This window comes from Elephas maximus, chromosome 1, assembly GCF_024166365.1.
Source record: "Elephas maximus indicus isolate mEleMax1 chromosome 1, mEleMax1 primary haplotype, whole genome shotgun sequence".
In the NCBI taxonomy this organism is placed as follows: Eukaryota; Metazoa; Chordata; class Mammalia; order Proboscidea; family Elephantidae; genus Elephas; species Elephas maximus.
The window spans coordinates 127,292,170-127,309,097 of record NC_064819.1 but is presented as its reverse complement, the minus strand read 5'-3'; the positions used below and the strand labels follow the sequence as shown (position 1 = coordinate 127,309,097).

General features: G+C 36.3%; 1 protein-coding gene across 1 annotated transcript in view; it reads left to right on the top strand.

Annotated features, from left to right (window-relative positions):
- The window catches only part of EYS (eyes shut homolog), a 1,933,311-nt gene that overhangs the window by 978,333 nt on the left and 938,050 nt on the right, over positions 1 to 16,928 (top strand). The window contains 2 exon segments of the mRNA XM_049873718.1: positions 10,952 to 11,144; positions 12,290 to 14,062. Coding sequence (XP_049729675.1) covers positions 10,952 to 11,144; positions 12,290 to 14,062 — 1,966 coding nt within the window.

Below are 16,928 nucleotides of genomic sequence, written 5' to 3'. Positions count from 1 at the left end.
GCCATATCAAAAAAAAAAAAAAAAAAAAAAAGAGTGAGAGAGACAGAGCCTAATTTAGTCCACTCCTTGACTTTACCACTCTGTTCATTAGTCTCCTAGGAGTTGTTCCTGCAGATTGGAAGTGTATAGCAAAGCAGTGAATCTATGCTTTCAAAGGCATCTCCACTAAAGCAAATCCTCTGAAGACCAGGTAACCAAATTCAATGAGGGAAGGAAAAAAGTCATCCTCCAAGTAAGCATAAGCCTCACTTCCACTTATCAGGCACCAGCGAAGTGTTTATTTCACAATTACGGGCTTTGCACTATAAAACTTAGATGGGAGCTCTTGGGCTTTTACTCAGAGGAAATACCTCAATGCTCTTCAGACTTTATATAGTTTCATGGAATCATGGATCCATAACATTTGTTCATGGTCAAGGATTTTTATTTCTCAAATTTTACCTTATTTTAAAGTGAAAAAAAATGTTTTGAATCAACAACTGACCAACCTACTTGAAAGGATTCTGAAGGGCTTTTGGCCATGCATTGTCATGTTCCCATGCAGACGTCACTATGAACATCCCTTAAATATTTCAAATATTAATGACAGGATATTTGGATAATGTGTGATATATTTTAAAATAGTACCACACTGCAGAGTACTAGGAGTTACTCTCAGGAGCCATTCTAGGTAAACTGGTCTATATTTTAATGGGAAAAAAGAGAAAGAGACAGAAAAAGAAGAACATGCATTAAGGATAAGGAACATATATCCATCTAGACACATCTTCTGCCCCAAAGAAGGAAGATAAGAAACAAATGTAGATTGGAGGAATGGGCATTCCTAATGGGCCTGTCAGGTTGGCATGAGGGAAGAGAAAGGATGATAGCAATTTATGTGTTCTTGAGAGCTTGCCCTCCTTTTTGGTAAATGCTTCACCTAGAAAATAGACCAAGGTATCCATTTGTAGTTATTCCCACAGACAGCCTAAGTTGCAAGATAATTCAGGCCCTGTGTACAATGGTCTGTAAACATCCAATAAGATGGACTCTTTGTGCTGAGGACATGTATAGATCAGAACTTGCTTCTCCAGGTAGGACCACTGACCCAGCCTCCACTGAAACTGTTTGGATAATCACCGTCTTCTTCTGGGGGCCCTGTCATATACAGAATTGTGGGTGAGTGGGTTTGCATTTGTGGAGGCTGAATACTCAGACCACATCTTCTTTAGATTGCAAGGACCATATGATATTAACTAAGCTTTTGAAAATCTCAACCGTCCATAGTATGCAGGGTTTGAAAATCTGAGGTATATTTCACCAGACTCATACTCCAAAACCCTGACTGAGTTCTCTTATGGGCTTTTTTCAGGAAGGGTGTGGAGTTTTATGTGCCATTGGTCTGTAGCAGAAGTCTTTAGTGGCTCAGATGTCTTTGATCTCTAATCTGGCCATTTAAGTCCAACTCGTTGTACATCAGAGAAAAATAGCTGTAGGATTATGCTCTTAAAAATGAAAAGGAAGGAAGGAAAGAAGGGAGGAAGGAAGGAAGGGAGGGAGAGAGGGAGGGAGGAAGGAAGGAAATTGAACTGGACACTTTTTTCCCTGTAAGCACTTTTTTCCCATAAACTTTCCCTGGCTGAAATAGTTATTCTGAACCAGGGGGTGGAGCTACTATGCAGAACATTGCTCAAAGCCCAGAGGCACCATCTTGAGAGAGACTACCCTTCATGATATTGCATATATAGCTACCCTAGCTCAGAGCAGTTCATTATTACCAGGAATATCACCCAGCAAAGGGCCCCTGTTCTTCCACCTGCTTGAACTCTCAAATGATATGCTAAGTAACCAGAAAAGCTCAGCCATGGCTCTGTTTTTATAAGTCCCCCAAAGCCCAGAAATTACCTAAGACATGTTTAAATGGGTTGTTACTAAATGGCTTTGAACTTACCTACTAACCGATTCTTCCTAGCTCATCTTAACTTAGCATCATTAAGTACTTCCTAGCAAGAGACCCTTAAAAGAGAGATATTCTATTTCTAAAATGTAGAGTATACAAAGGAAGAGTATAATAATACTAATTGCAGTTTCCTTTTATCTGTCATCTCTGGTTCCAAGATAAATTATTCACATGATTAGGGACCTCATTTCTCAGAGTAGATATAACGGCCCTTGTAGGTCAAGACTGGCATCTGTTGAACTTGCATAATGGTTGGTACATTTTCTTGTAATATAAATGCATCTGAAGGATCATTTAGATTTTGGATATTAACTAAACAAGTTGTAGGTTGAAATACTTATTTTTTTGCTAGATCAACTACTTTATCTAATTTATATTACACTTCTGAACAAATACTAATTGGTACCAGCACACCAGTAGTGCCCTGAGCACAGTGCAGAATAGAATAGACATAGGCTTCTGCCTAGTGGTGCTTGCATTCTACTATGAAAGACATATAAATCAAGATAGTAGTCAAATAAAAATATAATTAAAAATATATTGGTGGTCTAAAGGAACAAAAAAAGTCACAATCAGAAAAATGTGGAAGGTAGAGACGATCTCTCTAAGGAAGATACACTTAAGACCTGAGGGACAAGAAAAAATAATCCAAGGGAAGAGTAAGGTTTAGAGTGTGTTATCAGAGATATCAACATATTCAAGGATCCTAAGGAGGAAAAGGTCATGTCCCATTTGGCATGATAATGGATGGACCAAGTAAGTGGAATAGAGTAAGCATGGTGACAACAAGGAAGCAGATATGGCTGGAGAAGTAAGCTGAGTTAAATTACACAGTGATTTATATAAAAAAAGTAGCAAGTAATTTGAATTTTATTCAAATACAATGAGAATATTTTAAAAGTTTTTCAGTAAGGGAGTGATGTGATCTTATTCAGATGTTACTGTATTTCTGTTCTTCTGTGAAGCTTCTGGAAGGAGAACATAATTAAGAGTGAAGAAACCAGCAGGTTATTGAATTCTTATGTGAAAAATAATGGATTGCTCTAGGGTTTTGTCAAGATAAATGGAGAGAAAAGGTATAAGATTTAAAATATACTATGGGAGAAGAATTAGCAAAACCTGGGATGGAGCGGATGTGTGAAATGGGAAAAAGAAAGAAATCAAGAATGACTTAAGCTAATTAAGCGGTGGTAATGCATTTCTGAGATGGAGTAGATGGCTAAAGGGTCAAGTTGGAATGAAGGAGCTGAATCAGCAGTTCACTCTTGTACACGTTAAATTTAGGGAACCACTGTGATATTTAAGTAGTGATGCTAAAGAGATAGTTGGCTATCTAAGAATATACAGCAGAAAAGTTTGAACTAGAGGTTCAAACTCCAAAAAACGAGTAGTGAGAGAGGAAAAACCAAAAAAAAAAAAAAAACCTGTTGCCATTGCGTCAATTCCGACTCGTAGTTACCCTATAGGACAGAGTAGAACTTCCCCATAGGGTTTCCAAGGAGGGGCTGGTGGATTCAAACAACGAACCTTTTGGTTAACAGGCGAGCTCTTAAAAGGAGAGGAGAAAACAAATGAGAAGAATGTTTCAGGGTCAAGTGGTTGACTCTGTTGAATATTGCTGAAAATTTGAATAAAATGGAGAATGCCAGGTATACTTTGAATTAACAACATGGTAGTATTTCTGAAAATTTACAAAAACAGTTTTAGTGAAGCAATGTCATGAAAACTGGATTAGAATGGCTAGAGGAAAGAATGGAAGATGTGAAAATTTGACAACTATCTCCTTCAAAACATTTGGCTATAAAGGGGGGAAAACACATGGGGAAGTAACTAGATAAAAATATGTTTTCAAAAGAATGTTATTTTTTTGTCCAGCAGACGTTTACTGATCACCAACTATGTGCCAGACATCATACAAGCCTTGCCATTCAGTGGAAAGGGAAGAGACATAGTCCACTGCCTAGATGCACTGTTAGTATGCTGGCAAGAACATATAAGTCTAGTTGGCATGCAAACAAATTTACAATTAAAAATTGTACTGACTGCCGTGAACTAATACATTGATTTTATAGGAAATCCTGGAAAAATTAAAAATAAAAATATCTGCCTACCCACATTGTATAGTACAATGTTATCCCAATATTACACAGCTCCTGAAAGCTACCCACATTTCTTGCCATGTTGTCCCCTCCATGTTTAAAACAGCAACAGGCCTGAAATCCTTCTTATGCTTCAATCTACTGAGCTCTTCCTCTGCAACCAGCCAGAAAAAATAAATAAATAAATAAATAAATGAATGAATGAATGAATGAATGAAGGGCCGGGGGGGCACTCTGATTTTTAAGAGCTTGTATAACTATTTCAGACCCATGAAGATAACCTCCTTTTTTAAAATCAACTGTGCCATATAACATAACCTAATCATAGGCATAGGAGTAAAATCTATCATATTCCAGTCTTTCAGGTTATGTAGAGTATACATACCAGGTGCACAGGAAGTATTGCGAGTCATGTTAGAATTCTGCATCTCAAAGATAGGATGGAAATAAAGTTTCAGCTTGTAATTTCCCTTCCCCTCACTTTTTAACCAAGTTATGGGAGGAGAGTCCTAACTAGACGTGAACTACTGGTGGCTGGTTGCAACTGAACAGTGCCTTGTAACTTGTGACCTAGGAATTTCACATAGTGATATTTTCATAGAATTGGAAATGATGCAAAATTTTCCAAAAAACAGATACCATGTAATGTGAACTTCAGGGTAGTGAACACTTCCCAATAAAATATGATTATTCCAATGAACATAAATTGAAAAGTTTTACTATCTAAGAACCTGGAAAGAATTGCTGCTTAGAACTGTAATTGATGGCTTAACTAAGCCTCTACAAAGAAACTAAATTGCTTAGTTACTTTATCTTGGTTCCTCTGTCTGATGTTCCCTTTTAAGTCTTCAAGAAGTGTTATGCTATGAACTTAGAGTACCAGTCTTACGAACTGTTTCTTCTAATTATCAAAAGGATATTTTATCTTAAGAAAATAACTACTACTGTGAGCAAATTTTCTAAGAGTTTTAAACCACAAAGGAGTAGATCCAGCGTTATGTAGTCTTTGGAAAAAGTGGTATATAAAAACAAGTTGTCTGCATGGGGTGTGAACTTTGCAGTTGCATAGAGCCCTTTGCTTAGAAGAGCCTCCTACTTAGTCTAATAATCTGCTGTCACTGACTGGAACGTCTTAATTTTTAGCTTGGGCTCTACATTCTCATTTTACCCTGGTCCCCACAAATTGGGTAAAGAATTCAGTATATAAGCAATGAAATATAATGATAAAGTATATTTGGGGGTTTTCTTAGGCTGAGTTCTCTAGAGGAGCAAAACCAAAGAAGCATATATGTATATATATATATATATATATATATATGGAAACCCTGTTGGCATAGTAGTTTAAGTGCTATGGCTGCTAACCAAAAGGTCAGCAGCTCACATCCACCAGGCACTCCTTGGACACTCTATGGGACAGTTCTACTCTGTCCTATAGGGTCTCTATGAGTCGGAATTGATTTGACGGCAATGGGTTTGGTTTTGGTTTACATATGCTTATACATTTATATGTATACGTATAGAGAGAATGAGAGAGAGAGAGAGATTTATTTCAAGGAAATGGCTCACACAGTGGAGGCTGGCAAGTCCCAAATCCATGGGTCAGATATCAGGCTGGAAGCTTATCCTGACTCATATAGTTGGGGGGACTGACGAACCCAAAATTGGCAGGTCACAGGGCAGACTGCTGCCTCATGGGGCTGGTAGAGCTGGTAAATCCCAAAATCTGCAGGTCTGACTGCAGGTTGCTGGCTCACGTCCCAAGAAGCAGAGGTCAGAGGATGACAAGTCAGATGCAGGATCCAGAGAGGGCAAGATTTCCAGAACATCTATACATATTGGATGCAGGCCACAACCCCAAGGAACCTCCCTTTTCAACTAATTGGCTGCTCACATCAGATCACAAAATGGAGGATGATTACATAATATCTGCCAAACCACTGAGAAGCATGGCCTAGACAAGTTGACACATAACCTTAATCATCACAGAGTGTCGGAAAAATTCAAGTTGTCAATTGTTTTGATTATTAGATTATGTAATTTGAATATAGTAAACTTTAAATAATAAATTTAGCCCACTGTTTCTGGGAAAAATGGATTAAATCACAGAACTAACTGTGATCCCTGGAATTTGTTGTTGTTGTTGTTACATTATATACTCGTTATTTCAAGTAGAAAATAAAGATGAGGCGCACCATAAGATCTTCAAATGTCATTGCCAATTAAATGAAAAATAATAATTCACTGGGTTGTAAACACCTTCCTATTTTTTCTTATTACTTATCTTGCAGTATTTTGTCTGTAAATCATATAACACTAACTGGTTTTATTTCCTTTATGTTTTTTGTTTCTTTGTTTTATTTATTTCTTATTTGTTCTGATTCATTTATTAAAACACCAAACACATGAGAGATACTTTGCTTCCTTGCTTACCAGTGCATTCTCAATACTTACAACAGTCACTTTTACTCTGAGATTGATTAATAAACATCTATTGAATAAAGACATAAAGGGGTACATGTTGTTCCTGGGGAAACAGATGACAATATTCTCATAAAGCAGTGATTCAAAAGAACATTTTAACAGTTTTTTTCTTCAGATATAGATTCAGAAAGAAAAATAAATTGGAAAAAATTGTCATGAAGTTTTGTAGAAATGACTATCATCTTGGCACATGTTAAGTGTTTAATAAATATCAATTGATAACTCATTATACTATCCATGGTAGGCACTCAATACATGTTTGGTAAATGAATGAATGTATTAGTAAAAATACATTGACAAAATAATTAAATTATGGTAACCACAAAGTTAAGAAGAAAACTACGAAGTTAAAGGTTTACTGAGATAAAGCAATTTTTAATGTTTATAATATCTTTATCCTTCACACATAATCAAGCGATTATAGAAAAGATACATCCAACCATTTTTGAGGTATTTTGGGTTGTTTTCATTTTCTTGCAGGTAACAAATAATATCATGGAAAGACCAGGTGAGGCAAAGTTCTGTGTATTAGTTAGGGCAGTGCTAGCTGCTATAATAATAACATCCAAAAATGTTACTAGATTAATACAATAGAAATTTCTCATTACGTAAGGTACAAGTGATTTTAGCTATTCTCCTTAATTTAGAGATTTAGGGGCACAGACTCTTTTCATCTTGTGGCTCCAACATTTCAGCATGTGTGTTCTGGGATCACCAGCTAGGGGAAGAGTCTGGAGCACCACACATAGCAGATTCTTAGGTGCCAATTTGAAAGTGGCGCATTTTATGATCATTCATATTTCATAGGTTAGAACTAAGTCATGCATAACCACAAGGATGACAGAGACAAGTAGTCTAAAACAAAGAGGAAATAGGTTTTGTAAACATTGACCTGACAGTCTTGGATTTAATTAAGGAAAATATAGATCCATATTTATGCCTATTAAGTCCATATGTATGCCTATTCCAAAGAAAGGTGATCCAACAGAATGTGGAAATTATCAAACAATATCATTAATATCATACACAAGTAAAATTTGGCTGAAGATCATTCAAAAGTGGTTACAGCTGTACAACAAAAAGGAACTGCCAGAAATTCAAGCTGGATTCAGAAGAAGACTTGGAATGAGGGATATCGTTGCTGAAGTCAGGTGAATCCTGGCTGAAAGCAGAGAATACCAGAAAGATATTTACGTGGGTTTTATTGACTATGCAAAGGCGTTTGACTCTGTGGATCATAACAAATAATGGATAACAATGAGAAGAATGGGAATTCTAGAACACTTAATTGTGCTCATGAAGAACCTGTACATGGATCAAGAGGCACCTGTTCAAACAAAACAAGGGCATACTATGTGGTTTAAAGTCAGGAAAAGGTGTGCATCAGGGTTGTAGCCTTTCACCATATTTATTCAATCTGTATGTAGAAGAAATAATCAGAGAAACTGGACTATATGAAGAACAGAGCATCAGGATTGGAGGAAGACTCATTAACAACCTACATTATGAAGCTGACACAACCTTGCTTGCTGAAAGTGAAGAGGACTTGAAACACTTATTGATGAAGATCAAAGACTAAGGGATAGCATTCTCAACATAAAGAAAATAAAAATCCTCACAACTAGACCAATAAGCAACGTCATGATAAATGGAGAAAATATTGAAATTGTCAAGGATTTCATTTTACTTGGATCCACAATCAACCCTCATGGAAGCAGCAGTCAAGAAATCAAAGGACCCACTGCATTGGGCAAATCTGCTGCTGTTAAAAAGCAAAGATATCACATTAAGGACTAAGGTGCACCTGGCCCAAGCCATGATGTTTTCAATCGCCTCATATGCATGTGAAATCTAGGCACTGAATAAGGAAGACGGAAGAATTGATTCCTTTGAATTATGGTGCTGGCAAAGGATATTGAATATACCACAGCCTGCCAGAAGAATGAATAAATCTGTCTTGAAAGAAGTACAGCCAGAATGCTCCTTAGAAGCAAGGATGGCAAGACTACATCTCACATGATTTGGACATGTTTTCAGGAGGGATCAGTCCCTGAAGAAGGACATCATGCTTGGTAAAGTACAGGGTCAGTGAAAAAGAGGAAGACCCTTGACAAGATGGATTGACACAGTGGCTGCAACAATGTGTTCAAGCATAGCAACGATTATGAGGATGGAGCAAGACAAGGCAGTGTTTTGTTCTGTTGTACATAAGTTTGCTATGAGTCAGAACCAACTTGATGGCACCTAACAACATAGAACTTCGATGTTCAATTATGTTGGTATATATAAAAGTAAAATTAAAATTTAGTGAAAAAATAGCATATGATTCAAGCTACTGGTAATCAGAGAATACATTGAGATGTCCCCTGTGCAAGTTAGAAACTGGGAAAACAACTTTTTCTTTGAGATTTAAACTCTAAGAACAGCATGTGATGATGTGAACTTAGACATGCATCACAGGAAAGCCAAAATTTGGCTTCCTGGCTGCTGCATGAATAAATTTATTAACATATCCAAAGATAAAATAGGCCACACTGTTAAATAACAGGAGCCCTGGTGGCACAGTGATTAAGCACTTGGCTGCTAACTCAAAGTCCAGTGGTTCAAACCCACCAGCCACCCCTCAGGAGACAGATATGGCAGTGTGCTTCCATAGAGTTTTACAGCTTTGCAAACCCAGTGGGCAGTTCTACTCTGCCCAGTAGGGTCACTATGAGTCAGAATCAACTGGAAAGCAATGGGTTTGGGTTTGGTTTTGGTATTAGAGAACATAACAGAATCATAAAAACAAATGTCAGTGCCAATGCAACGTTGTATAAGGGTACAGAGCTTTAGCCAATGAACACCAAATATTCCAGAATTATTAATAAGAACACTCATATGGTGATATCTCAGCCTGCTGTCATTAACCATTCAAATCATCTAATTCTGCATGCTCTGGTCTAATCCACCTCAAAAATTCTTGATTCTTGTGTAGGTGTGCTGACACAGAGAGCACTTGCTGATCATGGGGCCTTTGGGAGTTCCTTGTCCCTGTGATAGTTATTTCTCGTAGATGATTGCGATTTAGAGGGGAAAATGATGATCAGGACTGCAAAAGTATTTACAGGCTGTGTAACAGCTATATTTTCACAGCAAGCTTGTATATTGGCATTCTGGTCTCTAACTCTCTCATGTGCATTCTCATGAATCTGTGAAGTCTCTGCAGAGCTTGTTTACCCTTGGGTGCTGAAGAGGACTAACTTCTTGGTCTTTATGGTGTAGAATCATATCCCATGTTTTATTTTTTTTTCCTCTTGTTTCTTCCATGACTTTAAGCTTCATTTTTACCATTGTCTGTATGCTAGATTTTAATTATCTAGCATCAAATACTCCCTGGCCTCTATAAAAATGTTCAGGTGTGAGTTGAAAATGAGTAAAGAATTTAGAATTGAGACATAAAAAATGTATATCTAAAGCAGGACTTACATTGTGTCCAAATTAGACACAATCTTAGACAAATATCAGAGTTGGAAGCAGGAATACCTAGTGAGTATGTCTTTAACCCATTACCGTCGAGTCTATTCCAACTCAACACAACCCTACAGGCAGAGTAGAACTGCCCTATGGGGTTTCCAAGGAGCAGCTGGTGGATTCGAACTGCCAACCTTTTGGTTAGCAGTCAAGCTCTTAACCACTGCTTCACCAGGGCTCCGAGTGTGTCTTTAGTGTTAGAAAATAGGCATGTATTAATATTTTTAAAATCATATTTAAATTGTATTACCTTTTTCAAAGTGCTTTGTTTACCGTAAATGGTTTTTTAACTCTACATTTAAAAGACAATTCAAATAATTTCTGTTCACACTTATTTATGCATACATCACAATTCCTATGAACTGAAATCAGTTTCTTTATATAAAAGGTACTGTGTGAGGATGTGGCAGAAATAGTCTACTCACATTAAATTAAAACATGTAAGGAACACGGCTTTTGTAAGCCAATAGAAATTATAATAATTAGAACAACATAAGAAAGTGTTTTCAAATTATCTATTGTAGATACTGCATTTTATATTAGCTTCCAACAAATATGACATTTAAAGCAAAAAAGTTGATAATTTGTAACACAGCTTTTAAATCCATATTGATTGCCATACAGTACAAATTCTTAACTGGAAAACATTCTGAAAGCAAATGCAAAGTGGTAATTTGGCTTAAAGTGATTAAAATAAATGTAGGCACTCATTTGAGCTTAAAATATGAAGGATTAGATTAATTTTGAAATATTTGCAAAGCTTACTATAAAGAGATCTTATTTTCAAATAAAATAAGGGTGTGATTTGAGCTATGTAATGTGACTATGAAAATGCAAATGGTGCTCAAAAGTGACTTTAAAAATTCTTTCTCAGGGACCAAGAAGCTGTGAGCTTAATTACAGTGATTGTCTTATGGAGAACTGTTCCATTGGGCTTCTTTGTGGTGATGAAAAACACAGAGTTACCTGTGTGCTTCCCATCTCTCAAAGATATGGCATTTCTACAGAAACATATACAGCACCTTCCTCCGAGACTTCTTCAGTCAGTATCCTTCCATCTGCAAGGGCAACAAGACTATGGACTCTAATGAACACTTATTCAGTTGATCAAGGTGAGTAGGTGATAGTAAGAGATGGAAAAGTTTAAGTTTAGAAAAGTTGTGTATATTGCATTTTATGGATGATCTCAATCTTTGTTTTTCTAAGATACATGGTTTTTTTGGAGTGTAAGATTATCTGAGACTTCTTTGGTTATATGCCCTTTGGTAAGTTTTAAGAATATCTATGTCATTTGCTAATGAATACATTTTCTGGATCACTGGGGGAAAAAAAATCGTTAACAGGCTATATTCTGTTATGCAAATTTTGGTAGACAAATAGACCCCAATCCTAGCTCATTTTGTTTAAATTATCAATAGTGTTTATTTAAAGAGACCTAATATTCCTTGCCTCATTATGTCTTCATTTAATGTCTTCTGAATCATTATATGCAAATTTATACTGCTATCATTTTACTTGAAAAACAGTTCCTCAGATGTAAAATAAGGGTTTGTTTTCCTATACTAAAGGAAACAAACTTGAGTCTGTTTTGACATGTCATATTAGTTGGCTTATTCAATTAAATCATGTCATTGTAAATAGTATACTGTATTTTAAAATCCAAATTCTCTCTTCATATAGTAAATGTCATTCAGAATTACCAGAGTGACAGTTATAACCCTTACCAAGGTATTACTTGTTTAAGAAAAAATATTTTTGACGGGGAATGGGTATTCTAAGCAGGAATGTAGACTGCTTGAATTTCTTCTATGTAATATCTGTTGTTTAAAAGAATTAAGGTGAAATATGACACCATCTAATATAAATAAGAACAATTTGTCTATTTAGCAACTAAAATGATATTGTTAACATTTCTAACCCAGTAGATCAAATATTCATTGATTCTATCAATAACAAAACAGTAATTTGTACAATTTTTAAAATCAATTCAAAGGAATCATTTGGCTTGGGATATGTCTATTCTGTAAAATGGCCCTCTCATGGAGCATAAATAATAGGAGTCTTCACATTTATGCAGTTTGTGAAGTCACTGAACTTTCTTATACATTTTTATTAGAAATACGATTTACAGAGCCATCTTTGTCTTTAAATAATGGGTATGAGGTGGCATTGTAATTTGCTGAAGATTCAGCCCAGAGCCAGGTTGTTCATTTTTAATTCATCTTTCTAATTCTTTTATGCCTTTTTCTCTCTGAAGGTTCAAAAAAGACAGACATTTCCAAGCATCATGTTCTTCCAACCACTAGTTTGGCAGCATCAAGTATTGGCTTATCCTTTAAAAGCTATGTACTCGAAGAGCTGATTTCCACTAGAGAGCTTTCAGCAAAACACAGTTTTCCTTCTTCCACAGATGCCTCCTTTTCTCTATATCTGAATTTTGGTGTTCCTGCCCCAGAAGAGTTTGTCTTGGACACAATATCTGGATCACATATGTCCGACCAAACTTTAACAGACACCACAGCCCTACTTTTTCCTGATCAAATAGAGATGACTCCATTTATCACCTCTTCCTTAATGGCAGATTTTAGTTTTCATACACAACCTTTATTATTTGAGAACTATCACACTGTCGTCTTATCTGCTACCACAATGAGTTCAGTAATTAGTGACATTCCAGGGGCTGATATTAAGTTAAACAGGCATTCATTACTCTCCCGTGGATTCCTGCTCACAACTTCTTCCACAAGTGCGCCTACAATTGTCTCTAGGGGAACTCAAGAGGTTATTGAAGAATATTCAGCTGCTTCTTTAATTTCAAGAAGAGAGCACTGGAGGTTGCTGAGTTCCTCCATGTTTCCCATTTCTCCTGCTAAGATAATTATATCCAAACAGGTAGCCATCTTAAACTCATCAACTCTGTACCAATTCAGTACACAAGCCTCCATTCCCAGTGAATATCATATTATTACTGAAGCATCTAGCAACTGGAGACTCACAAACATCAAATCACAGGCTGCTGATTCTTTAAGTGAATTAAGCCAAGCATGTGCAACATGTTCTTTGACTGAAATAAAATCCTCTCACGAATTCCCAGATCAAGTTTTGCATAGCAAACAGTCTCACTTTTATGAGACATTCTGGATGAACTCAGCAATATTAGCCAGCTGGTATGCACTAATGGGACCACAAACGATCACTTCTGGGCATTCATTTTCTTTTGCTACTGAAATAACACCATCAGTGGCATTCGCAGAACTGCCATCTTTATTTCCTTCTAAAATGAGCACAGAAAGAACAATTTTACCCTCATCCTTGGAAGAATCCATTACCCCATCAAGTAATTTGGATGTTAATTTATGTTTGGATAAGACTTGTTTATCCATTGTCCCTTCACAAACTGTCTCTTCAGACCTGATACATTCTGATTTGACTTCAAAACTGACCACTGTTGATTCTTCAGTATCAGAAAACATTTCAAAACTATTTAAAATCAGACAATACGGTGTAACTATGGGACCCACTGAATTACTGAATGAATACACTTTGTTGGACATGCAAGAGAGTGAGGGATTTCATAAGCCATTCAAACTTCACACAATGGATAGATCTCTAGACTTTAAATTAAACTCAAAAAGCCATCCAGATGTTACTTTAAACATAAATTTAGAAACCATACATCCAAGTGATCTCAGATACAACCTGCCATCATATATAGACTCAATGTCTGATGTTTCAGAAGTAACTTCTAATGTTGCATTTTATTCAGTTTCACCAACTCCATCACTTCCAATACCGACGTCTTTCCCCAAATCTGTAGTTATTCCAGATTGGTCATATTATACAGATTATAAGACTTCAATGTATGATTTAACAGAAGAGGTCAGGACTTCTTTACAATGGTCCAAATGGGAACTTTGGACTAGTGTGAGAGATTTGGAATCTACTACAAGACAGAGCCTTTCCTTCACTGGATGTCTTACTCTGTCTTCACTGGAGCCTATTCCAGCACCTCTTCAGCTGATGATTACTGGTGAGTTTCTTCAGTTTCTCTTCAGTAAACTTTTAGAAATGAGTTTTTTGTTTTTTTTTTCTTTTCCCCACAGAGCAGAAAGAGCCTTTGTGGTCACCAGGTACTCTAAACAGTCTTATTGTAATCAGGGCAGCAGCTAGTTCAATGGAGATGGCACCTGCTGTTGTACCTGACACAGATAGTTGTTCTTTATGCCCTGCCACAAAGGCTACCAGATCAATACAGGAGTATGTTGGAGACAGCTATACTGCTGGCAAGCAATCAGAAACTGAACTAGTTCAATTCATTACAATAGATCTTTCAAAGTTTAGGAATAACTTTTATTATTCTCGTTTCTTGAAATAGCTTCTTTGTCAGGTAGGACACAATATAGCATAACCTTTCTAACATTTTCTTCAGTACGGGTTTTTTTTTAATGGTCAAGATGAAGAAATCAAGGGAACTTCATTGGGTTTTCCCACTCTACATTGTATGGTGTATAATTTTGTAATACAAAGCTTTGAGTCTTTCATTGTTAATACATCAGGATATAAATCAGTGTCCTTTATTTAATAAAATAATTATGTAAAAATTGGAGAGATAATATCTCATTTGTGAATTTGAATTAATAAATTTTAAATATTTAATGAAAAGCCAGTTTTCTTAGGTAACAGTTCATACTTTAAAGCACTTTAGAAATCACTGATAACCTCTCTCATTTGCAGTTATTGTAATATTGGGAAGAATGAAATAAAAATTTTTAAATAATTATATTCATCAGAAAGAGAAGATATTTTCTCTAAAGAAATTCCATCTTTGAAATTTCAGGTGTAACTGTGTGATAGTGCATTTTCCTTCAATGAGAGATATATAGATTGTGTGTATGATTCAGAAAAAACATATTGTTTCACAGTTTTTAAGTGTGTAATTGATGATTGACAACTCAGTAATATGAAAGACCAAATTTGGCTTGTATATGATTTTCTTTACAAAGTTTCTCTGAAAAAACATAATATATTTAATTACAAATTTAAATGTAGTCTTCTCCTTCAGTTTTTACAATAGCCTGTGGTATGACTGTTATGACTCATCAATAGTGCATATCTTATACATCACTCCTCACATATCAGATCTCAGTAAGTACAGTTGAGTTAAACCTTCTACTCTGTTTATCCCATCCACCCATTGGAACTAATCATGACATAAGTTCTCCATCTCTAGGAAATCAAAGCCTAAGTTTATCCGTTATGAACAAAATGTGGTCACATTCCATTTTTATATTCTTTTATTCCAACTACAAACATCCCTTTTACCTCAACCTCTTTCAATTCTCCGAGTCTCCTTCCAGTTTTACGTGACTCCTTAAATTATTTTGTTGTTGTTGTTAGGTGCTGTTGAGTTGGTTCCAACTCATAGTGACTCTATATACAACAGAACAAAACACTGCCCGGTCCTGGGCCATCCTCGAATTTGTTGCTATGTCTGAGACCATTCTTTTAGCCACTGTACCAGTCCATTTCCTTGAGGGTCTTCCTCTATTTCACTGATGCTCTACTTTACAAAACATGGTGTCCTTCTCCAGGGACTGATCCTTTCTGATAACATACCCAAAATAAGTGATATTAAGTCTTGCCATCCTCGCTTCTAAGGAGCATTCTGGCTGTACTTCTAAGACAGATTTGTTCATTCTTCTGGAAGTTCATGGTACATTCAATATTCTTTGCCAACACCAGAATTGAAAGACATCAATTCTTCTTCAAGTCTCCCTTATTCAATGTCCAACTTTCCTGTGCATATGGGGCAATTGAAAATACCATGGCTTGGGTCAGACACACCTTAGTCCTTAAAGTGATGTCTGCTTTTCAACAGTTTAAAGAGGTCTTTTGCAGCAGATTTGCCCAATGCAATACAGGCATATTTTGTTTTATTGTGCTTTGCTTTATTGCACTTAACAGACATTGCATTTTTTACAAGTTTTAAGGTTTGTGGCAACCCTCCATTGAGCAAGTCTATCGGTGACATTCTTCCAACAGCATGTGCTCATTTTGTGTCTTTGTGTCACATTTTGGTAATTCATTATTACTATATCTGTTATGGTGATCCATAATCAGTGATGTTTGATGCTACCATTGTAATTATTTTGGGGCACCACAAAGTGCACCCACATAAGACAGCAAACTTAATTGATAAATGTTATGTGTTCTGGCTGCTCCACAAACCAGCTATTCCCCCACCTTTCTCCCTCTCCTCAGGTCTCCATATTCCCTGAGACACAACAATATTGAAATTAGGCCAATTAACAACTGTGTGATGGCCTCTAAATGTGCAAGTGAAAGGAAGAGTTATATGCTTTGTTTTACTGGGTTTTTTTACTTACAAAAGCTATAAAATGATTAAGCTTAGTGAAGAAAGTATTTCAAAAGCTGAGGTAGGCCGAAAGCTAGGTCTTTTGCACCAAAAGCTAAGTTGTGAATGCAAAGGAAAAATTGTTGAAGGAAATTAAAAGTGCTACTCTAGTGAGTGCATGAATGATAAGAAAGACAAACAGCCTGATTGCTGATATGGAGAAACAACTTTTAGTGGTCTGGACAGAAGATCAAACTAGTCACAGCATTCTCTTAGGCCAAAGCAAGGCCTTAAAAAAAAAAACAAAAAAAAAAACCCCATTGCTGTCAAGTTGATTCCCACTTGTAGCGACCCTATAGGACAGAGTAGAATTGCCCCATTAGGTTTACAAGGAGTGGCTGGTAGATTTGAACTCCTGACCTTTTGGTTAGTAGATGAACTCTTAACCACTAACTCTCTTCAATTCTATGGAGGCTGAGAGAGGTGAGGAAAAGTTTGAAGCTGGCAGAGTTTGGTTCATGACGTTTAAGGAAAGATGCCA